General features: G+C 47.6%; 1 protein-coding gene across 4 annotated transcripts in view; it reads left to right on the top strand.

Annotated features, from left to right (window-relative positions):
• The window catches only part of SMARCAL1 (SWI/SNF related, matrix associated, actin dependent regulator of chromatin, subfamily a like 1), a 40,721-nt gene extending 19,484 nt beyond the window's left edge, over positions 1-21,237 (top strand). For all 4 annotated transcript variants that reach the window (XM_045575309.1, XM_036421460.2, XM_045575307.1 and 1 more), the window contains 8 exons: positions 2,415-2,555; positions 5,646-5,864; positions 12,698-12,768; positions 16,019-16,121; positions 16,870-17,052; positions 18,110-18,210; positions 19,031-19,127; positions 20,368-21,237. In XM_045575309.1, the coding sequence (XP_045431265.1) occupies positions 2,415-2,555; positions 5,646-5,864; positions 12,698-12,768; positions 16,019-16,121; positions 16,870-17,052; positions 18,110-18,210; positions 19,031-19,127; positions 20,368-20,607 (1,155 nt within the window). In that variant the 3' untranslated portion in view covers positions 20,608-21,237. The remainder of the gene's footprint in view (positions 1-2,414; positions 2,556-5,645; positions 5,865-12,697; positions 12,769-16,018; positions 16,122-16,869; positions 17,053-18,109; positions 18,211-19,030; positions 19,128-20,367) is intronic.
• The last annotated feature ends 2,883 nt before the right edge of the window (positions 21,238-24,120 follow it).

Here is a 24,120-nt window from a genome sequence, read left to right as displayed (position 1 = left end):
TGTAACAGTATTATAGCATTGTTAACAGTTTCCAATAGTCTTTTTTTTTTAGAGGGAGAAAGGCCCTCAGAGTCCCACCATCCTTTCCTAATAAATAATAGTTTCTCTTTTGTGTGAGTACAATCTACTTCTACTTGTATGACTAAAGCTCTTTTCTCTACAGTAGAACATTCTCCTTGCTCATTAAAAAAAAAAATCTATGTGTAGGTTATCTGCTTCGAGTTGCTTCTTTGGATTCTCCTTCATAAATTATATATTCCTATTAGTCCTGTTATTCACCTACAGGGCTGCCCCGTCTCAAAACCTACGAGGAAACTAAACCTGATCTTTAGGTCGTCTGACAGTGTGTACTTATGTGAATCACATAATTTCTATCAGAGCAAATATATAAATTATTTTTTATATTGTTCCTGTGTAGGTTTCATGTGTGTTACTTTCTTTCATTAGAGGAGTGAATTATAAAGTGTTCAATTTAGTGTTGATTTATGTAGTTTTGTGCATTTATATTTTCCTAGAATGCAAGTTCTCAGAGGTGGAGGGTGACACATAAATCATGGCGGCTGGGCAGCGGTGACAGTGCGAACAAGTTGGGGCTGAGCAGGGAGCAGGCTAAGCCATTTCATAACAGATGCGACTCCGTTATGGCTTCTGTTCAAAGCTCATTTCTGTTTCCAAAATGCTGCCTCTGCTTCCTAACACCCGCAAACGTCCATTAGCAACGGTTCCATTGCGACTGGGCAGTGTATGGGGGAACCGAGTCAGTGTTGGTCTGTTCTGTAAATACCGGGTGGAGGACCCTGGAGGGGATTTCCACCCCTGAGCTGAGAGCTGCTGTCACTGCAGAAGCAATGACCTGGGGAATAGGTTCAGCTGATGGGCTGATTTTCTCTTATTGATAAGACTTTTCATTTTCCCGGGTTCATGAAAATGATGTTGAACTGAGGAAAGCAGTGCTGCAGACGCCATTCAAGAAGCTCATTGTTATTTTAATGAGTCTGCATTAAATGCACAGGAAATTAGAGGTCCTGGATAATTGAACTGTGGAAAATTATAGCTGGAGAGGCTCACAGCTCTCCTGTCATAATGGAATTTCGTAGAGGTGGCTGCTGAGAGGGCAAAGGTGCATCTTGAGAATTGTATATGCTGTATATTTATAAGGGTCATTCTCTTCCCTCGGTTGCACCTTTATTTATTTATTTTTAGGAGACACGTGTATTCATTTGAAAACCTAATTTCCTCCCTCAGTGACTTATTGCACGCAGTTGCCTTATACTCTTTCCACTACTGAGGTTTCAGTGGTTAACAAGCTGTTTCTGGACAGCCGAGCTCCGCAGTAGGGTCCCTTGCCAGAGCTGAAATGAATTTTACCTCCCGTAATCTTTGTTGATTACTTGTTCTAATACAATGGAACGTGCCTTTTTTTTCTTTCTTTCTTTCTTTCTCACCCTCTTTTCCATCGTAATAATAAGAGGTGGGATGTTTGGGTCTAATCCCCTTGGACCAGGTTGGTGTCAGGGTAGTGAGAAACCTGAAGTTCATCAATCAACTGTGTATTCCCCCTCTGCCCTCTGGTGAGTGGTGGCAGACCCGGACTGGGGAAGGTAAATGGCCCCGGGTCCCACCTTTAAGGTCCTCAGTTCCTGCAGCCTCGGTCAGGGACTCCAGCTCAGAGTACTTTGCTGCTGAGTAAGGGAGGGCCTTTTTTTCCCTCCAAAGAAATCAAATCATGGCTTACACACTTCGTCCTTGGAGTGAGGTAGGGCTGGTCCTCGGTGTCGTTATCTACTGCCAGGTTCAACATGGATGTCAGGGCCCGGGTGCAGTGCAGGCCTGCGGCCGTCCCTGCTTCTGCTGCCTCTCCCGGTGCAAGGCTCTTTGGGCTTAATCCTCGGTCCCCAGGGCACTAAACAGCCTCCTTCTGAATAGTTTTCAACATATGGTGAACGTTTGTTAGCTACTTACTCTGTGCCGGGCATGTGCTGCAGAAATGAAGGAGCACAGCCTAGCCCTTGCTGTCAGAAAGCTTGAGGCTAGTGAGGGAGGCAGAAGATACAGAATTCGACGTCACATGCTAAGTGGCAATGTGGAGATGGCAGAAGGTGCTACAAAGGCTGCTTAGGAGATGACATCCAGCTGCTTACCCAGGCCATGCCATGAGGCTCCGGGCACACATGTGCTCTGTTCCTCTCATCACAGTCCCTTCACAACCTGAGGGCCCCGCCTAGCTCCAGAGCAAGGCTGGTCGTTACAGTCTTTGGAATCTGGACCCACCTTAGGCCTGCGATGACCAGACTTGAGAACCCCAGCAGTCAGGGTGCCCAAAGTGGAAGACCTTTGTGCTGGCTTCTGGGCTCTTATCTCATTGGGGCATTTGGGAAATTCTCTTCTCACCACCTTGTCTGTTGGTTTCCTAGATGGCCAAGCGCGTGATCTTACTGTCGGGCACACCGGCCATGTCGCGGCCCGCGGAGCTGTACACGCAGATCATCGCCGTCAAGCCCACGTTCTTCCCTCAGTTCCACGCCTTCGGACTGCGCTACTGTGATGCCAAGCGGGTACCTACTCTCCCCTTCCTCACAGCCCCCATCTGTCACCTGATTCTGACCCCTACCTTTCTGTTTCTTCTCTTTGGCCATGGTATGGTCAGAAGAGCACCGACAGAGAGCTGAATTAAGATTTTAGCTCTGCCCTGCCCCTAATTCTGGCTCGGGAGTGTCCTTGGAGTAAGATGAGAACAATCCTTCCTACGTTTCATGCTTTTAGTGGTTCTAGCTTAGTGTTTTCCAACAGGGACCATGGCTAACGCGTAGGTGCATGGAGCTCAGAACCAGCAACTCCTGCCGGAGAGAATGGCTCTGAAGCGAGCTGAGGGTGGACCGAGGCGGGACAGAGGGAAGAGCAGCTGAGGCTGGTGAAGGTCACTTGGCATGGGGAGGAGTGTGAAAAGCCTCTGAAAAGGTGAACACATGTGCAGGGAAGGCAGAGGAGGCCTTTGGGCAGGAGGCATGGGAGCAAGACCCCCGTGCCTCGGGCGGGCTCTCAATGGACCCTGCGCCTCCACAGGGAGCGCTGCCTCTGGCCTGACACTCAGGAGCTGCTCTGTGCAGCCCCATCCTCCAGAGGGCAGAGGGAGCCTGTAACCACAGCAATCTTTGCAAGGAAAATGTCATTTTCTAGAACTCAGTTTTTTGGCATGGTTTTGTTTTTTGTTTTTTTTTTTGTTTTTATTTTTAGTGAAAAAAGAAATATATATTTAATAACATGGGAAATACAAGAGTGAAAAAAAATAGGAATCAAAATGTTCCCTCCCTTCTGTCCTACCTTCCTTGCTAACTTCCTTCCTCTCTCTCTCCCATTTATTCTTTCATATCTGTCTAGAAGATAATGTACACCAACATGATTATTTTTACAAGCAGAGAAAATCAACATTTAAAAAATGTTTAAATTACATTATTCACAAATCCCAGATTCCTCCAGCTGCGCCATTGCGTTCTTTCGTGGTCATTAACCTGACCGAGCCGCTGAGCGTGGGTCACTGTCCTCCTCACAGGCTCCTCTGCGTCTCTCCGGAAGCCCCAGTTCAGAACGTTGACTCCTTGTTTCCAGTCCGTCTGCTGTGACTTTGTAAACTTTGAGCCACACCCTGAGCTTCATCTGCCTCTTTTTTGTGGGCAGTGGCCCTGCCATAGACTGGCTGGACTCCAAAACCTCATTAATCAGACCCTAAAGATTCCCACTTTGTGATCCAGTCACAGATATACCCAGCCACTGTCTGCGTCAAAGACACCGCCTGGAGAACTGGCTGAGGCTCACTCATTGCCTGTTGCCCGTGCCATTCCTGGGGGAGGAGCCTTGCCCTGCAAGTTCATGATGTAAATCAGACTGCCGGCCTTATTGTTAAATACTTTTTTAAAGAAAATAAAACTTTTCAAGTACTTTAAAAATATCCACTTACATTCAAACTAAGTATTTATAATTAAATTGTAGTGCTTTGTAAAGTTAGTTGCAAACTATTTTTAGCCTGCTACTGAGACAGGAAATTTCTGTTATTAAACATACTTCTTTAACACTTTAATACATTTGTGATGCATTCTCCCCTTGAATCAATCCAGATTGTATATACTTCTCGTGTTTCCTCAAAACCCTTCATGTGTGATTTGTACCTTAGTCCTCTTTGCAAATAATCCACTTTCTGAAAAGGATCTTCTTCTCTTTCTTGACTGTCTGGGCCATGGGATACTGTTCAGCCAGTGACTGAAGGGGCTGAAGATGGAAATCATTGCCTTTACTCCCCAAGCTGTGTCCTCCTGTGTTCCTAGTCTCCTTCCTCTGCAGTTTCTCGTGCCATCCTCAAACTCACCCTTTCCCTCCATGCTGCTGCTTCCTGACACACCCAACAGGACAGTCAGGGGCAGTGCCTTCCTCATCTCTATGTTCTTTCTCCCACCTAGCCTGGTGCCTGGGGCCTGTACGTTTTCAGTAAAAGCTCGTTGGATTGTGATTATTCTGAAGTCCAGTTTAAAATCCTTAGTATGGGTTTTAACTTGCAAGATGAAGAGCCAATAATATTAGAACTTAGGAGCATGATATCCAGATTACTTATATCCTCTTGTTCCCAGCATGATTTTTATTCTGTGCAGCCGGTAGCCCGGGGCTCCCATTTTGTGTGTGTGGCCAGCTCCTCGCATTAATAGAAGCCACTGAAGAGAGTGCCCCATGCCCAGCTCATTTTCAACCCCATAGCGTGAAGGCACTATCTGACCTTCCAGTGGATTTCAGAGTATTTTTTTTTAAATAAGCAATTTTTTATTATTTTATTTCTCTACCTTTGACTTTCTCTTTGTATTCTCAATTCAGCAAAGGTTTCTTAGATATCTACCATGTCCCACAATTATAATTGGCCCAAATTAAGGAGGCAGACACCCCGGCTCCCTGACTGGAAGTCAGTCCGGTTTCCAGGAAGATTGCTAGTGAAAGATGGGTTATTTTAACTGTAACATCTCTAGCAGTGTGGCAGGGAGTAGATATTATTGCTCGCTGCCCCCCCACCCCCACCCTCCTATGAAATGAGGGAGCCAGGTTTATGCAGAACCTCCTCTGGTTTCAGCCAGATGGGCAAAAAATCTGTGTTCCGGCTCCTCCCCTCAACCCTGCCACCCCACCATCACTGCCGTTGTGTTTATGACATTGCTCTTGAATGTGTTGGTGTGACCATACTGAGAACAACGGGTGTTTACATCCCTGTAAATCTCACCCAATAAAGATCGCCGACATTAGGTGTTAGGTTGTACAATGGACCCTGTAGGATGAGCCCTAGGAATGTTATTTCTGTATTTGGTGTAAACAGGAAAGTGTGACAAGGGTCTTGTTTGTTTTTTAATGTAATGGACACCAAACCGCTGACACCTTGCATTTGCTGCTAGGAAGCAAATTAGTGCCAGATTGTAGAACACCATGACAGGTGATTTCTGTTCGCCCCATTCTTGGCTCCCCTTTCCCTCTTCCTTCCTGTTTCTCACGTGGTGTTGTATTCATCCTTTAAAGCCACTTGATGTTCGCTGCACAAAGCCGGGGAAGAGGAGGTTGTGAGAGGCGGGGACAGCCCCATCCTGGGCCCTGGGTCTCACATTGTGTCTCCTCCACAGCACGCCTGGGGCTGGGATTACTCCGGCTCCTCCAACCTGGGGGAGCTGAAGCTGCTGCTGGAGGAGGCGGTCATGCTGCGGCGCCTCAAGTCCGACGTGCTCGCCCAGCTCCCGGCCAAGCAGCGCAAGATGGTGGTGGTGGCCCCGGGCCGGCTCAGCGCCAAGGCCAGAGCGTCCCTGGATGCCGCAGCCAAGGAGATGACCACCAAGGACAAGTCTGTGAGTCTGGGCTGGAGACCGGGATGGGGAAGCTGTGTTCACAGGTGTTCCTTCCCGTGGGGGTTCTGTGGAGGTCACCCCGAGCTCTCCGAACCTCCTCTCCGGCGCCCTCCCTGGGCAAGGACAGTGCCCGCTTCGCTTCTCAGCCGGACTAGTCTACTTTGCAAATCTTTTAATTTGCAGGTTTATGCTTGTGGAGATCACTGTTGATGGGTGGTCATCGGGGCAATCTGCAGGATGATGATATGTATTCTGAATCTCTGAAAGAAAGTCAGAATTTATACTTAGTGTTTTGAGATTGCCTCAGTATAGGCACAACTACTAGAAATTAGTTCTATGTGTATTTGATATACATATTAACCCTCTAACCATCCCATGTCATTTGCTTTATTTTTTTTTTTAATTTCTATATTGATTAAGGTATCACATTTGTCCTCAACTCCCCATTCCAATCCCCCACCCCCTATTGTCCTTGACCACTGGTTAGGCTCATATGTGTGCACATAAGTCCTTTGGTTGATCTCTCCCTTTTATCCCCACCCTCCCTTTGAGGTCCAACAGTCTGACCCATGGCTCCTTATCTCTGGGTCTGTTCTTGTTCATCAGTCTATGTTGTTCACCATTTCCCCTAGATGAGTGAGATCGTGTCCCACTGGAGATATACTTATAAGAATCAAAAATGAGACAAGCAATAATTGTTTTTGCTGAAAGGCATATGAATATGCTGTAGTCATTTGCTTTAGTCATAGAATTTGCTCTAACAAATTAATGGTTATTTAACAAAATCGAGTTTTCAAGCCTTTTCAATCCTTTGTCTCCTTATTACATCATTTATGGTTGGCAGGACCCTCATTTTACAGACAGGGAAACTGAGGTTCATAAAGGCTATGATTTGCCTAAGAGACTGCTGTGCAGCAGAGCTGAGGCCATATCCAAGCCTGTTACCCTTATATTTTAGGGCTATTTCCACTATGGTGGTTTTATCATTTCAAAACTTCCATTTCATATCCTTTGTTAGTGTCTTACTATGCTAAGTACCACAAGATAATCCACACCAGCTCCATTTCTGTCTTTGTGGGATGAAACGTAGCAATTTTCATTGCCAAGAAGATGACATTGGCATTTTTGACATTATCACAAAGCATTATCTGGGCCTGGTATTGCCCTGCATGAAGAGACTTAGATCTAGATGAGCGCTCAGCCTTCTGGAAGATTACAGAACAGATAAGAATGATAAGACAGAATGTGTGGTGTGTGTGTTTTGTTAATGTCATTTTACCATGTGATCAAGCAGACTAACTGGTAAGAAACAGAGGAGGCCGGGTGGGTGTGGCTCTGTTGGCTGAGCTTTGTCCCATACACAGAGAGGTCCCTGGTTTGATTCCTGGTCAATGCACATGCACAGGTTTTGGGCTCAGTCTACAATAGAAATAGTGCAGGAGGCAGCCAATTGATGTTTCTCTCCCTTTCCCTTCCTCTCCCTAAAATCAATAAAAACATATATTTTTTAAAAAGGCAATATTAAAAAAAGAAACATAAGGTAGGCTACAGGATACATGGATCAATTATCAAGCTGTATTAATTTTTGCCATATTACGTATAATTATCTGGATGGCCTAGAGTTTTCAGAGTTCACAAGTTGATGTGGATATACAGACCGATGGTTCTGAAGTTGTATTTCAGTGAAACCACGAGTAGAACCAGAGCATTCTGTTGCTAAAATCAGTCTTGGTGATCTTTTCTGGTTTCTACAAATGAAAATTCAATGAATGGAAACGTTTTCTCAATTTTAAGGTTTTTCTTATAACTGTCTTAAACCAGTAAGGCCTAACTTCTGTCTACTGTGAACTCTGCCAGATAGAAAGTCATTGAGTAAGTACAGCAAACAGAACGTGAATGGAAAAAATGCAGAAGTGTGATATTTTTAGATGCGAATTTGTCAAATGCAATGTTTTAGTTCCTTGCGTGTGTGATGGGAATAAGTCCGTCTGCATTCCGTGGGCTTTCCTGGAGAACACTCTGGCCTGCACCTGGTCCACCTTCTGAACCAGGTTGAGAGCCAACGTAAACAACTGCAAAGGCAGCCAGTGGGCCTTAGAACTGAGGATGAAAGTCCCATTAACTGGCCAAGAGGCAGCTATACATTGTGCCATGTGGCCAACAAGAGAGGGGTGTGGGAATTCTGTACTTAGTGCAGCAAGGTTTGAAAGCATTTTTTTTTAAACTTTCCACCACCTTGCATCATTCCTCAGGTTAGGTGAGTGCTCTACCAGTGGTTTCACATGTAACCTGAGAGTTTGATTTCCTGAGTTTGCAGGCTGTGCTGTGAAATTCATTAGGCTGAGCCCTGGGAATCATGAATGTTGGGTGTTTTATAACTCTGGTAGCTGTGCAAGTCCCTTAGATTATTTGGCATATTTTGATGTTTTCTTACCTAAAAAAGGAAGCCCATGGCCTGCCTCATGGGCTTGGTGCTGGAAAAATGTATCAGGAGAATGCCGACTGCTCAGAATCCCACCTGTAGGGTAATTATCATCCCGCTTCTTCAGCATCCCAGAGTCTTAATGGTGTTTTGCAGATTATGAAAATGAAGGCTAATTTGCAGTGTAATTCTTAAATAATCCAGCAGAGAAAGAGCCTGCAGCTCTCCCCAGGCCCATGCTTGAGAGCTGCTGTCTGCCTGCATGGGGTCCTAGGAAAATGAAGAGTTTGTCCCTGAAAAAGAAATTGAGTTGATGCAGATTACCTTCATTGTGATGCTGAAACCAGATACTACATTCTTTCCGTTAATAAGTCTTTGAAAATGTGGTTCTCCTTTGTGTTCTTGAATGTAAGTTCATTTTTATAGTGGAAAATCCACAGAGAAAACAAGTTTCTGAGCGTTGCGGTTTGGACCATCAAAACCTTTCCTCTCTAAGACCACCGATTTGGCACCAGCCTAACCTAACTCAGAAGGGGAGCCAGTGTCAGCTGGGGGTTGGACTAGATGGCTGTGGACACCCTTCACACCTTGACCAGCCATGAAATCCTGAGCCAGAGAGTTCAATGGGGATCGTGCTTTCTTGGTTTTGGTCAAATAAGGAGGCCCTGTGGATCTATAGGAAGTCCCGCCCTCTAACATCCCCTCCCCCCCGTTATTATAGTTACTCTTTAGGCCCTGGTTTCCCTGCAGTTTTGTACAATTTCATGGCTCCAGCAAAGCACAGCTGACCCATCAAGAAGCGGGTTTTCCTTTGTTTCCTCACACCTTCCCATCTGGAGGAAGACATTTTTTAAAAAGCTTTAAGTCACGGAAGCCAAGGCGAAACAGCCAATTTATTAAATGTAATGTGAGCTAAAGCCTTTTCTCATTTTCAGCTGAAATGATAGCTGCTCTCCACCGGCTAAGAAAAGCCAGCTCTAATCATCTTTTGTCTAAAGCCAGTTTTTGATCAGCAAGACCAGGAACAGAAACACAGAGCCAGTCCGCGTAGACTTCCTGGTGACAGCATCAGTTCACCTTCCGCTGCTTGACAGTCCATTCTGATTTCCAACATAGAAAAAGAAATTTGAAACCCCAGTGGGTCTAATTTAATAAAAGTCCAGCGGACAGGGACAAAAAAATGCAGGTAATTTAAAATTTCCTGGCCCATGGCTAGCAAAAGAAATGAGATCATTAATGGACTAGTATTCCGTCTACCCAGTTTGGGGGAGTTCTTTTTTAAAGATGAAACTATTGATTTCTCCCACATTAAAAATTTAATAGATGCCTGTTGTATAAAATCTGAAAAATAAAGTACTTACAATAAGTAATATTTATTAAACATGTTTTATAATTACACTATAAGATTGATTCACTCATCTCTTATATCACCTAATTTCAGCATTTATTATTATTTGTATTTTTTAATGTATGTATCTGTTGCTTTAAAATACATATTATTTATATATACATTTATACTAATAAAAGGGTAATATGCTAATTAGACCAGATTGACTGGATGTCCAATGTCCTTCCAGACAAAGCCATGGTGGGGGGGGCCAAGGCAGAGGCAGTTAGGGGCAATCAGTCCGGCAGAGGAGAGCAGTTAGAGGTGAGATCAGGTTGGCAAGCAGTTAGGGGGTGAGATCAGGCCAGCGCAGGGAGCAAGTAGTTAGGTGAGAAATCAGGTGGCAGGCAGAGGTGGTTAGGGGCTATCAGGCCGGCAGGCAGAGGTGGTTTGGGGTGATCAGATAGGCAAGCAGAGTGGTAAGGGGTGATCAGGCAGGCAGGCAAGTGGTTAGCAGCCAGCAGTCCTGGATTGTGAGAAGTGCAGGCTGGGCTAAGGGACCCCTCCTGCCCCCCCACCCCCCCGCACAAATTCCATGCACCGGGCCTCTAGTTTATATATAAATATCCATATAACTAAAAAAAAATGCTTATATGTGTGTCATAAGCATATATACACTGCTTATGACACACATATAACTTATGTATGTCATAAGCAGTGTATATATATTTAAAGCAGAATTGGAATCATGTAAACATACATTAAGGTTCCAAAACCATATCAGGAATACTTTTCCATGTTGTTAAATGTTCTTTTAAAACGGGGTGAGGAACATCTATCCCAAGGGCCAAATAAGGCCGAGAAATCGTTTTGTCTGGCCCTGCCAGCGCATTGGGAGTGAGTTAATTAAACGTTTGACCAAATACAGCAGGCTAATTTTTAAGTTGATAATTTTGTATGGCCCATGAATGATGTTATAAATATCCAAATAGCCCTTGGCAGAAAAAAAGATTCCCCACCACTGTTTTTAAAACATAATATTTAAACATAGCTTAGTATTTTCTCACATGGTTATATTAAAATTTTGCCACCCATTTTCAGTTGTATATGTAAGTTAATTTAACTATTCATTATTCTAAGTATACTACACTGGAAAAGTTGCTTACATGTAAACTTATGCACATCAGATAATATCATGAGAATAAATTTTAAGGAGTAAGTTGCTGGGTCTCAGGTTAGCATGGTTGTGTGTGTGTGTGTGTGTGTGTGTGTATGTGTGGATGTGTGTTTGTTTTTTATTTTATTTATTTATTTTTTAAATATATTTTATTGATTTTTTTTTTACAGAGAGGAAGAGAGAGAGATAGAGAGCCAGAAAAGTCGATGAGAGAGAAACATCGACCAGCGCCTCCTGCACACCCCCCACTGGGGATGTGCCCACAACCAACCTACATGCCCTTAACCGGAATCGAACCCGGGACCTTTCAGTTTGCAGACCGACGCTCTACCACTGAGCCAAACCGGTTTCAGCTTTGTTTGTTTTTTAATTGATTTTATAGAGAGAGGAAGGGAGAGAAACATTGGTGTGAGAGAGAAACATTGATTGGTTGCATACCGACCAGGGATCAAACCCACCACCTTTTGGTGTAAGGGACAGCGCTCCAACTGAGCCACACTAGCCAGGGTGCGTTGGACATTTTTGGAGGCTTTGGTGCACATCGACACATCATTCCCAAAAGGTCAGCCAGTGTGCCATCCCACCAAGCCATACCCACCTCCTGATAAATCTTAGGGCACAGTTTCTGAAAGTGCCCTTTGCCATTTATTATGCCCCCTCCCTTTCTTATCAGCAGGTGCAGAGTGAGTGAGTGTGGGTGGGAGGAGTTTTGACAGTCCCCGAAGGACACAGGAGAACTGTAGACTGTGGATGCCTGGGGCACGGGCTGCACACACTGCGGTGAGGCCCTCCTCGGGGAGCCTGGCTCTGTCCCGCTACCAGGGACCACAGGAGGTTGGAGGACCTGACTTGCTGCAAGGGACCCTTTGCGGGTATATGAACGGACTTCATGGGCTCATTGGCCACAGGCAAAGGTTGCCATGTGTCCAGAGCCTCATCAGGGTAAACTGGGCCTCTAGCTGAGAAACAAGGTCAGGTGCCTCTTCCGCAGGAGTTCCCGGGACGTTTGAGCTGTCCGGTGGGACTCCGGCACCAACAGGAGGGACAGCGCCCGCACTGCCAGGACACACACAGTGAGATGGGTCTGCCATGCCCCCCCGAACTCCTGTGGTTCCTTTCTCCTTGCCAAGACCGAGAGGAAAGACTGTCTAAAGCAAGAAGCCCTTTGACAGACAGCATTTTTGCTAGTGGGTGGAGACAGCTGCCCTGCGTCTCTGGGAGCGCAGTGTGATAGTAAATGTTTCCTTGTCTTCCGATGGAACTGTGTGAGCCTCTCCTGTGTTCACACTCCTCATTAGGATTTACTTAGGTGCAAACTCTAGAGAACGTGTGTTTTGTTTTGTTTTTCTCCTGGGAACTCATGTACCTTGTGTGGGAGACATACCAGAAACACTCGACTGATGGTTTGAGATGATGCAAGAATAAACTAGTCGCGGTCCATTGGAATTGATTTAGCAAGTCTTGGACGGAGGCTTATCAGCTGGGTATGGACACAGCTTGGCAGAAGAGGGGGAACACAGAACGTGGGCGGTGCCATGTCGTGTGTAAGTTGTCCCCAGGCCGTGGTGAGTAGCTGTGCTCAGCAAGGCTGCACGTCTGCCTTCCACGTGAGCATGGCGAGCGAGGTGCAGCCTCCCCTGGAAAGCCTTTCCAGAGAGCTTCCTCATGGCTCCCCGCTGGGCTCTCACACCCGTCCCCGGAGGGTGACGGAGTGCCTGCCATGTGTCCGAGGCCAGAACGGAGCTCAGGTAGTTCTGTGGCCGAACTGAGTGGCAAGTCGGGGTCTCGGCTCTGTAACTGGTGTTAGAGCTGTAGGATTTGTAAAGCTCATAGTGGCGATAAGCATGTCAGCTTAGCTCAGGGTCCTCAGAGCGGGAGACCTAAACCCTCGCCTTCTCTTCCCACAGAAAGGACAGCAGAGAGAAGCCCTCATTCTCTTCTTCCACAGAACAGCCGAAGCCAAAATCCCGTGTGTCATGTAAGTGGTCACCGAGTGTGGACTTCTCTGTCGTCTTTAAAAAGAAACCCGTTACCTCAGTCCGCCAGAACGGCAGTGCTCTCTGCAAGAAGAGAGCAGAGACGCCATTCGCTGCCACCGTGAGGGTGAGGGTTCGGGCCCCACAGCCTCCTCTCCCACAGGCACGGGCAGGTTTGCCTCAGGCACTGCCCACTCACAGGTGGGTCCCTGTGAGGTCCTGCCTGAACCCACGTGAGCTGGATGGCGCTGCTGTCACTCAGGAGGAGCGTGGGTGACCCAGACGCTAAGGGGAGTTTTCTCTCGCTAAAAGTACTGCTCACTAGCCGGGGTTCTGTGAAAGAGAAGCTGCCTTACCAGAACGTGATTCTCTGTTCTTCTCCAAAGACATGGCTTCCAGTCATTCTTACCCATGGGAAAGCGGAATCTCAGGTTGTTCAAGTGGCCTTTGCCACACTGAGTTCTCCTTCCGCCTTCTAACTAAGTCTGAAGTAATTTCTATTCTTAAGAGTATCCACTGACTAAAAAACTCAATTTGTCTGCCCTTCTTAAGAAACACCCACTCGTGTTCGCTATCACCAGGCTGGAAGCTTGAGGCAGTTCTAATGATGTGCAGTTTGCCTCCTTTTTCATTGTTTAACGTTCATGTGAGACTCTGGCAGGATAATGATCCGAGTGATTAAATTTCAATGAAATGAATTTGGTGTGGGCTGAGCAGAGCCAGGTTGGCCGCAGGGACCAAGGTCTGTGGGTGAATTGAGACCCACAGCCTCCCCTCCTCACTCAGCCACCAGCCTCTGGCCGCACCAGCCTCTCCCTCTGCACCCGTCAGTGCAGTGAGTGAGTTCACCGTGGTGCTCAGATCTAAGACTCCCCACAAAGCTGCGGAGTGCTGCCAGCTCTCCATCACCCTCGGGCATGGCCCTTGCATTTAGAACACTGTGGCAAACTCCAGATGTGTTTTATGGCCTGCAAACATCTCACAGAAACAATCCGAACTGCCCCACCCACCAGTCCATTTATCCACGTGCTGCCAAATAGCAGATGGCAAGGGTGTCAGTCCCCTCCCTCAGCTCGTGAACTACAAAATCCAAGGTTGGTGGAGTGCTGAGCTTAGATGCAACCATTTTCCTTAGAAATTGTAAATCTAAACATTTCCCACCTTATAAATAAACTTGGTAATACCTGGTCTTAGTCCATTCAGGCTGCCATTTAAAAAAAATACTATGGACTGATATACTATGGTGGTTTAAACAACAAATATTTCTCACAGCTCTGGAGGCTAGGAAATCCAAGTTCAAGGAGCCGGCAGACTCAGAGTCTGGCTTGCAGACAGCCGTCTCCTCATGTGTCCTCACATGGTGAAGGGGCCAGCGTGCCCTCTGGGATCTCTGTAAGAGCCCTAACTCCATCACTTCCCAGAGGCCCTACTTTTGGTACCGTCACACTTATGCGTTTTGGGAGGGAGCACAAACATTCAGTCCATAGCATACCTTGAACATACTTTTTCAAAATTCCATTTGAATTATATGGTGCATTATCGTTCCCAACAATTTTGATTCCTGTTAACCCATTTCACATTTACAGACTCTTTGTGATATCAGTAGGATAAGTCATATTAACCCCAATCCTTAAATGCAGAAACTGAGTACATCTCATGGAACTCTCTGGACCTGAGAGTCACATAGCTAGTAAGTAGAAATTAGATTGTAAACCTTAGCCCTGGCCAGGTAGCTCAGTTGGTTAGAGCGCTGTCCTGATACGTCCAGGTTGTGGGTTTGATCCCGGGTCAGGGCACGCAGAAGAAGCAACCAATGGCCGAAACCGGTTTGGCTCAGTGGTAGAGCGTCGGTCTGCGGACTGAAAGGTCCCAGGTTCGATTCTGGTCAAGGGCATGTACGTTGGTTGCGGGCACATCCCCGGTAGGGGGTGTGCAAGAGGCGGCTGGTCGGTGTTTCTCTCTCATCGACGTTTCTAGCTCTCTATCTCTCTCCCTTCCTCTCTGTAAAAAATCAATAAAATATATTTTTTTTTTAAAAAAAAGAAGCAACCAATGAATGGTTGGAGCAGCAGGTTGCTATTGTCTCTCTCTCTCAAATCAATAGAGTTACAAAAGGAGAAATAGTTAAGATGGTAAGTTTTTACAAAATCTCAAAACTCTAATTTTCTCTGCTAGTTGTTTGGGTTTTTTAATTTTTTGTTTGTTTTTGCTGTTGTCTGTTTTCATTGTAATGGGCATCTTTCAGTACAGAAGCCAAGGTTAGTGTGGTAGGTGAATATTTCCAGCCTGGTGACTGAGGGGTGTGGAAGGGCAGAGCAGAAGCGTGTCTGCGGTGTAGAGAGGAGAGAGGCACTCGGCACTGAGGGGCTTGTGGTGATTATAAGCTGGCTGAGTTAATTTTATGGCCTTGTGACTTTTTAATACTATAGCAATAAACATTTTTGCTTATATCATGGCAAATTTTATGTCTCTCAAACTAATTAGATTCTGTGTGGTACCAATGATCCACAAATGGAACTCAAATCCGTACCCTGGCTGGCCATAGTGATATTTGAAAATACATCTTAGATGTTAAGGGATAGCCCACTTGCCTTTCTACCACCTGCTGATAAAGGGAAACCTTAGGTCTGTCCTGCTCTGGAGCGGACAGTGTCTGTTCTCTGCGCCTCCTGCCTGTGAGGTGGCCTCAGGCAGCGGAGGGCTGCTCTGTCCCGGGAGCTCACCGCCCTGCTGCCCCGCAGGAGCCACTGCCAGCAGCACGGGAGTGTGAATCCTCTCCGGGGTGCTGCCGGTGACCTCCCTGCCTGTAAGGCCCTGCTCACGATAAGCCTGGGAAGTCAGAAACAGTGCACGCTGGCCCTTGTGGCTCAGGTGGCTGAAGTGTTGTCCCGTACACCAACAGGCGGTGGGTTCTATTCCCGGTCAGAACACAGATACCTTCTTGAGCCCAGGTAATAAGAATGTTGCAGTAGCATATCAGAGATACATAAAACATAAGGCTTCAATGTCCTTGTGTATGGGAGGGGACCAAAAGGTATGGAAGCGCTCACGCTGCACATGGAGAAGGCGGCTTGCTTCCCACCGCTCCTAATCGCTCTTCTATTCAGGTGACCTGGCATGAGGGAAAGGGAGAGAATGGGCCAGGCAAGGCAGGTACCCCAAAGGCGTCTGATGCAGGAACAGTCATTTTTCAATAATTAACCTCAGCGGGATGAGCAGATGTTTGATTTGTGTTGTCTTTGTCAAATGCAGTGAATATATCCTGGACCTGCTGGAAAGTGGGAGAGAGAAGTTTCTAGTGTTTGCACACCACAAGGTGGTTCTGGATGCGATTACTGAAGAGCTTGAGAGAAAGGTAAGCTTCCTTGGAAAGTCCACACCAGCTGCTTTTATTGTTTGTGGCGGCTGCTGAGCTGTTCTGAGCAGGTGGAGGTCAGCTCAGCAAAGAAGTGAGAGGGTGGTTTCTGGAAGCATTGCTGAATGTTTCTGAAGAATCATTCTTGCTTGTAGAACACAAGGCAGGGCAGAATATGCCAGCAGTGCATTTAACTTCCTCCATACTCTGCAGATGCCAGAGAATCTTGTTGGGAACATGTCCCAGGGGGTCTCCCATCATTCTGTGTAAATAATTGGAAAATTGACAAGAGATGAGGTAGCAGAAATCGTCTTTCTGTGTGGAGACAAGTTCCTCCTTATCCTGTGGAGGTGGCTTTGTTGATTGCACACGGCCTTGCGTAGACTTCAGTACAGTTATGTGGCCCTCAGGAAATTGGGTGAAAATCTTCCTAGAAGATTTCCTAAGAAAACTTCACACATATTTTCACCCCTTTTTCATTTTTTGTGAAATTTGAGATCATAGATTACCTTCTGTCCTCCTTCATCTTTTACATTTATGTACTATTTTAAATATATGAAAAAGTGTAGAGAAATATACAACAAACTCCTGTTTCCCCACCCAGATTGAATAAATGGGAAGTTTTGCTGTATTTATTTCAAAGTTTATATTTCAGGCAATAAAATACTTCAGTCGCCCCCTGTTCCGTTCCCCTCTCTGCCTCCCCACCCATGACCTCCGTCTGTCGCCTCCCCTGCCGCTCCCGCAGAAGGTGTCGCACATCCGCATCGACGGCGCCACCTCCTCCGCGGACCGGGACCAGCTGTGCCAGCACTTCCAGCTGTCCGAGAGGCACGCCGTGGCCGTGCTGTCCATCACTGCCGCCAACATGGGCCTCACCTTCTCCTCGGCCGACCTGGTGGTGTTCGCCGAGCTGTTTTGGAACCCAGGGGTAAGGGGCATGCTCATGGCTGCGGGAGGGAAGAGCTGGGGTCGGTGGGTAAGGCAAGGTGTTCCTAGGGCCAATGACCTTCCATCCACCTCGGTTAGCCCTCAGGAGCATTTACTTTCCACATGTCAGTCTTCACTGAAGACTCGCACATCTATCGGCTAGCTCTTAGATCTTCGTAACCCCCTATGTGGTATTATGGACTCTGTCTTATCAATGGGGAAACTGAAGTTTTAGAGGGCTAGAAGGATGCCTAGCTGGGTGCATAGCTGTCACCAAAGAGGGTAGCTCACAACAGCACCAGGCAGCTCGCTGCCTGGGCCTCTGGCTTTCCATGGTGTCCCTTTTATTAGCCATGGCTGTCAGCTGCTCTAGCCGGTGTGGCCACAACAGGGCGCTGGCTGTGGGTATCCCTGAACACGGTCACCAGCCCTGTCTGCTCAGCCAAGGGCTGTGACAGCAGACAGAAGCTTTGTTTGGACTCAAAAAATCTCCTCCTGAGCTCCAGAAAGTGTTTCTCCTCGCATGTCCTCACATACTGCGCTCTCCCTGCCGCACAGGGACCTGCTCTAACGATGGGTGGGCTTCAGTGGAGGGCATTTTATAATGGAAACAGGCTCCTGGTTTTCATGATTCCTTCTGGGCTACTCCATATAAGTGCCACCCTGGCCCCTCCCAGCTGGCCTCTCCCTATTTAGCTAGGAGATGACTGTTCTTATTCACGGAGCGAAGACTGGAATGTGCCAGTTTCCTTCTTTGCCCTTCACCCAGCCTGATGGCAGAGCCAAAGCTCGCTCCCCCTTCACAGCGCTGAGCACTGGGCCCAACAGGAGAGGCCACCACAGCTCTCCAGCTGCGGTTCAGTTCCCTCTGTTTGGCTCTGTCTTTGTCAGATGACGGGCCGTTTGTAGGTAGAGGCCGGCAGGTCCTCCGCCGTGAGGCATGGCAGTGACATCCTTTGAGGAAGAAGCGTGGTGCTGGGGCTGGGGGCCGGGGCTGCCTGTATGGTGGGCTGGGCCGCTCAGGCCTCGCCCTGCATACTGACCCCCGGGACCCGCAGGTGCTGATGCAGGCCGAGGACCGGGTGCACCGCATCGGACAGTCCAGCTCCGTGGGCATCCACTACCTGGTGGCGAGAGGCACGGCTGACGACTACCTCTGGTACGGCTGGCCACTGGCCCGGCAGTTGGGCGTGAACAAGGGTGGACCTCGAGGATGTGTTTCCTTTCCTCCCGAAGGGCTTCTGCTTTTGCTGAGGGCTTCCTCCCACCGTCACCATGAGCACGCCCGGCTCCCCCCAGCATTCACTGGGGACCTGCAGGCGCAGGAGGAAATCCAACAGGAATAAGGGCTGTGGCTCCTTCCCTCTGGCCTGAGACAAGGGAGGAGACTGATTGTGAGGCGGCACTTGCTGAGCCAGGGTGCAGCCCCTGGCCCCTTTATGACGAGGCTGGGACGGCTGCTGGGCCATCGGGAGGAAGTGGCTCCCCCCAGGCCAGGGGCTGCTGCATCAGCACAGCTGGGCTCATGTCTGGTACTGAGCAAAACTCCCAGCATGCCCTTCCATTTCCCCCTTCCTCATAGTAAGTTTCCTGATTGTCTCCGTTTCCACTGCGCATCTGTTCCCAGCCTCGTGCCTGAGGGGGCTTACCTCTGCAGCATGCGTGGCTCATGCCTACTGCCTTCTCCTGGTTCAGTGGGTGTGTTAACTGGGCAGCTCACAACAGCACCGGGTTCAGAATGCTGCATTTATTTCCTACACACCTTCTGGCAGGGAGAATTGTGAACCTGATAATCCGAGTACGAAATTGGTTGGTTCCCAGTTGAGAGGAGGCAGGTACTTCAGGGGGGTGTCTGTGCCTTGAGAGATACGATGATGTGAGGCAGCAGGCATGTCACTGCCCTGAGGACGAGGAGGATGGTCGCTTTCCCCTGTGTTCTGTGCAGGGTGGCTTCATTGTGGCTCGTTTCTTCCCAACAGGCCTCTGATCCAAGAGAAGATTAAAGTTCTGGGTGAAGCCGGCGTTTCTGAGGCCAATTTTTCAGAAATGACAGAAGCCACTGATTACATCTACAAGGTAAAGCCGGCACGGCTCCTCACCGCTGGGGCCGAAGGAGGCACTAAGCTGCCTGCCAGCCCCTGGGGCCTGGGCAGGAAGGCGTGATCACTCCTGGGGCCGCCCAGCCCGGGAGCTGGAGATGACGGTGCAGTCAGTCTCAGGCCAGTCCACGTGTGCTTCCTCCATGGACAAGTGGTGACACTGACTCCTGCTTTGGACCTTCCCTCAGAGTCTCATAACACCAGGGCTTCCACATGCTGCCCCTCCCATCAGACCGTCTCAGACTGGCAGAAAATTTCCTGTGCGGCCGTTGATTTATTGCACAAAGTACATAGCAAACCCTAGCAGGGCTGCCTCGGACCACGTCCTCAGCACAGAATGAGGCATGTTCAAAGTCAGGTACCGCTTTTATGCCACTTACTGCTGCTCAGCCATTGCATTTTGTTCTCAGTGTCTCCCATTTTACAGAGGGGTAAACTGAGGCATGCAGAACATTGTGATTTGCTCACAGTCACAGGCCTTGTTTTGCCAGCTGCTCTGATGACCTGGGAGAGAAAGAGGCCAGTGCCTCCTTCCATGGCCAGAGGGGCCTTGTCAGAGTGCTCAGAGGAGGCTTGTTGGCCTCTGGAGAGGACAGCTGGGGCCCAGCAAGCCTACCCGGGCCCAGTGCTCCAGCCCAAGGGCTGCCACCGTCTCTCTCTCCTGTTTCGGAGTTTCAGCGAAACTCATGGAGAGGAGCAAGGAGCAGTTCCAGAGGCTCGTGTTTCCACTCGGGTGGTTGAGAGCTTAGCCTAACGCAGGGACGCAGAGTCAGGAGACGGAGGTGCCCTCCTTTTCTTGTGGAAATACCAATCTGACCTTGGCATTTGCCTGCTCCAAGTTATGGTACCATCACCATAACGAATGCATGTTAACAGTTATTTCTCCCTGGAACAGGCTGCCTGCATGTGGCACTTCCGTGGCCTTGCTGTTCAGATGGAGGGATGAGAGCTCAGCACAGTGAGGGGCTGGCCTTAGTGGCCTTTCCTATCACTTCCCATCTGAAAGGACAGCATGTCTTTTTTTCTTTATCGAATGAGCAGGAGAGAAGATGCCAGACACTTGGCAGCAAGGCTGGTCAGGGATGAGCGGCCTGCGCTCGCACGGCGCCCACCGACACCAGGAGATGTGCGGCCTCCCTGTGTGCCCCCACCAGCCACTGCAGGGAGTCAGGGTGCCGCCGGGTCCTTTCATCTTTCCTTTTCTTCCTCCGATGAAGGACCCAAAGCAGCAGAAGATCTACGACCTGTTCCAGAAGTCCTTTGAGGAGGAAGGAAGCGACAAGGAGCTCCTGGAGGCGTTGGAGGCCTTTGACCCGGGAAGTGCTTCGGGAACGTCTGGGAGTGGCTCCCAGGACCTGGGAGACTGGCCGGATGGGGGCACAGAGACGGGCAGTCCAGAGAAGAAAAGGAGATTTGAATTTTTTGATAACTGGGACAGCTTTACCTTTCCCCTATAAGAGGGGCAAAAAAAGCATTAAAAATCATGGAACTCATTAATAAAATGTAACTTGTTTTTAACACCTGTGCTCCCTTTATCATCGTACGGGTGCTGGTGCTGGTCTCCAGTCGCAGCAAGTTTCCAGGTCAAGGATCAGCGTTTCCTTTCCGGCCTCACAACGTGTGGGTTTGTTTGGGTCTTAATTAACCTCAGATTTCCTGGTTGAGAAATAAAGACAGTAGGTTGTAGTGGTGGTGATTCGTGTTGTTTAAATAATGAAGTGCTTTCTCCACATCCCCAAAATGTGAATTTTAAAATGGATTGACCAAAAAAATATTTATAAAACACCTACTATGTGCCAGGCACTGTCCTGGGCGCTGGCAGTAGTTCGCCGAACACGTGAGAAAGTGTACATCTTTGCAGAGGCTATCATATCAAGGGAGAGGCAATAGTTATATATCCCAGGAAGAGAAAGAAGGAACTATGGGTAGAGCAGGCATTGGTAAGTTTTTTCTGTACATAACCAGATAGTATTTTTGGCTTAATAGGCCAGGACATTTCTGCTGTAGGAGTGCGAAAATAACCATACAGAATCTGAAACAAATGATTATGGCTCTTTTCCAATAAAGCTCTGGTATGGACACTGAAACTTGAATTTCATATAATTTTCATGGGTCACAAATGATTACTCCTTTGATTTATTTTCAATCACTTAAAAATGTAAAAACCATAATAGCTCACAGGGCTCGCAAAAGCAGGCAGTGGAGAGGGTTTGGCTTACAGACCATAGTTTGTTAACCCCTGGCTTAGAGGAGCACTGTCCAGTAGAATGTAAGCCACAGGTGGTTTTAATATTCTGCGAGTGTTTCAGAAAATACAGAAGGACCAGGTCATTTGATTTAACCCAATATTGACATTTCAACATATAATCACTAAAATTATCTCTCCCTCCCACGCTCCCCTGTCTCATCCCCAAGGTGCTCCAAAGCAAATTTTATTTATACCCTGTAGCCTAGATATTTTCAGGTAAACCATCTGAAATGTACTTCCGAAATTCATTGAGAGCCGTCGTGATTTAGCAAAAGACACTTGGATTTAGTTATATGGAGACCGAATACCTTTGGTTTAAGGAAGGGTTTCCACACTAACTCCTTTTCCTTCTGAACTTCGCATCTCAGCCCAGACACATACACCCCAATAGCCGCTGTGCTTTCTGGAAATGTCAATTAATGAAGAAAATATGAGCTCATCTCACCCACTCCTGTCCCTGCCATCCATTGTCCCCTTAAAGGCTTTTACTAGAGCCCCCAAACTCCCCTCTCCTCTGCCCCAATCCACTGGCCCCATCTCTGCTTCCTCACCAGGTCATTAAGTGGAGTCTTGTTCCCTGAGTGACTGTGGTTAATTTCTGCCTCTAGGGCCTGGCGTCAGGAAGATCCTGTTAGCCTCGATCCAGTAGTGCTTGAATCAATCCTGTCCTGTCCTCCTTGGCTCCGCACAGCCTTTTTCTAGGTCAGAGGGAGAGCTGGGAACCGGAGCTGGAGGGGCTGTTCCCTCGCTGCTGGCTCTCGGGTTTTGCCTGATCTGTGCATTCTTGACTGTTGGAGCCTTGATGCTTTATGAAGCTCTTTTTAGGTGAAGTTAAGTTGAAAGGATAAAAAGAAGTCTAACCATATTTTTTACCCATCCTTTTGCTTTTTATCAAGTTCAGGATGACGAGGTAAAAAATGGCTTGTAAGTTTAAAAGGGTTTCATGGGAGCAGTCTCTCATACTTAGGTTTTACTTGGGTTTTCGTTTTCCTCTGGGGTCTCAGTGAAGGAAATGGATTCCTCATTGTAGCAGAAAGCATTGAGAAGCCTGTGAGTCAGTCTTTTGGGTCTTATGACAGCCAACAGTTACTTGATTTTGCAACACCTTACATTCATCCCCCTAGCCCAGTGGTTCTCAACCTTTCAATGCCGCGACCCTTTAATACAGTTCCTCATGTTGTGGTGACCCCCAACCAAACATTATTTTCTTTGCTACTTCATAACTGTAATTTTCCTACTGTTAATGAATCGTAATGTAAATATCTGTGTTTTCCGATGGTCTTAGGCCACCCTGCTAGCGGTTCTCAACCTTTGGGTCACAGAACCTATTGCCATTAAGTGAGGTTGTACTGTATGTAGAATTTGTTCTTATAAAAACTGTATCAAACTCTTTTTACTGAAAATGGCTCATTTCACATAATGTATTTGGCCATATATATATATATATATATATATATATATATAAGCCTAAGCAACTAAATGACTGGACAACCAGCTGGTAGCTAAGACGCTCAACACAGGAGCTGCCCCCTGGTGGTCAGTGGAAGCACCGCTCAGTGGCACAAGACTCTCCCACGGACACTCCCCTTGCACTCCTAGCTATGGCGGCAGCCGGTGCAGCGGGGCCAGGATGAGCAGGAAAGGCACAGTGCCCAGCCCAAGCTCTTCCCTAGCCACACATTACTTTATGCTGTGCGGGATCGACACGAACAGCAGGCTGGAGCCCAACGAGCTGGTGGGTAAGGCCGGGCTGCAGTGGCATGGAGGTCCATTGATTCCCACAGGCTAGGCCAAAGGAACCCACTAGTGCATGAATCTGTGCACCGGGCCTTGAGTTGTTTCATATTGATCTATCTGATCTCTTTTAAGCATTGCAGAATAACTCCATTCCTGATGTATTATATGTGTTGCCTGGGTCAGTGCTCTGTGAAACCTCCATTAAAACAACCAGAATGCATTTATAGTGAATCTGTGGAGGGAAGAAAGGAAAGAATCCATGCACTGAATGCATTTCAGACACTGGGTTCTTTCTCAGTGTCCAAGACTCGGCCTTGACAAACTTTGGCCCCTTCTTACTGAGTTGGCCCTTCCCTGCAGAGCTTGGGCCACAGGTTCTTAACAATTATGTGCAGACTCTGCTCATGTCGGTGGCCACCAGACACTTCAGGGAAGGGTAAGCAAGAGTTCTTCCAGCAGGAAGAGAAGGAACAACATGGAGCCTGGATCTCCAGATATACCTTTGGTTGGCAAACTCATTAGTCAACAGAGCGGCAAACCACGGTTCACGAGACACATGTGGCTCGCGAGCCACAGTTTGCCAACCACTGAGACAAACCATCTCTGAATCCAGCATGAGATGAGTTCGGGATGATACTTGGACCTCAGATTTCTCTGAAGGATAAAATGTTCCATATTGCTCAAGAGAACTGGTTGACTAAACAGCTTAAAGAATTCTTCTCTGGAAGCGTCCTTGATTTATTTTTCTAAAAGTAAAAGTAAATTTTGAGTGCTTCTGGAGAGCAGGATGGTTCACCAGAGATTTTTACTGGGACTTTTATGGATATGCATTACCGTTAACAATCTGTACACCTGATGGGACGGAGATTTATTAGCCAACAGATAAGACAAATTGAGATTTTATGAGAGGCACAATTCTCGGAAGCCATTGAGAAGTGATTTCATGGGAGTGCTATTTGTGCATCCTCAGGCTGGCTATTTGAAA

The sequence above is a fragment of the Pipistrellus kuhlii genome, unplaced genomic scaffold (assembly GCF_014108245.1).
Source record: "Pipistrellus kuhlii isolate mPipKuh1 unplaced genomic scaffold, mPipKuh1.p scaffold_m20_p_7, whole genome shotgun sequence".
Taxonomy (NCBI): Eukaryota; Metazoa; Chordata; class Mammalia; order Chiroptera; family Vespertilionidae; genus Pipistrellus; species Pipistrellus kuhlii.
This window is presented reverse-complemented; position numbering and strand designations above follow the sequence as displayed.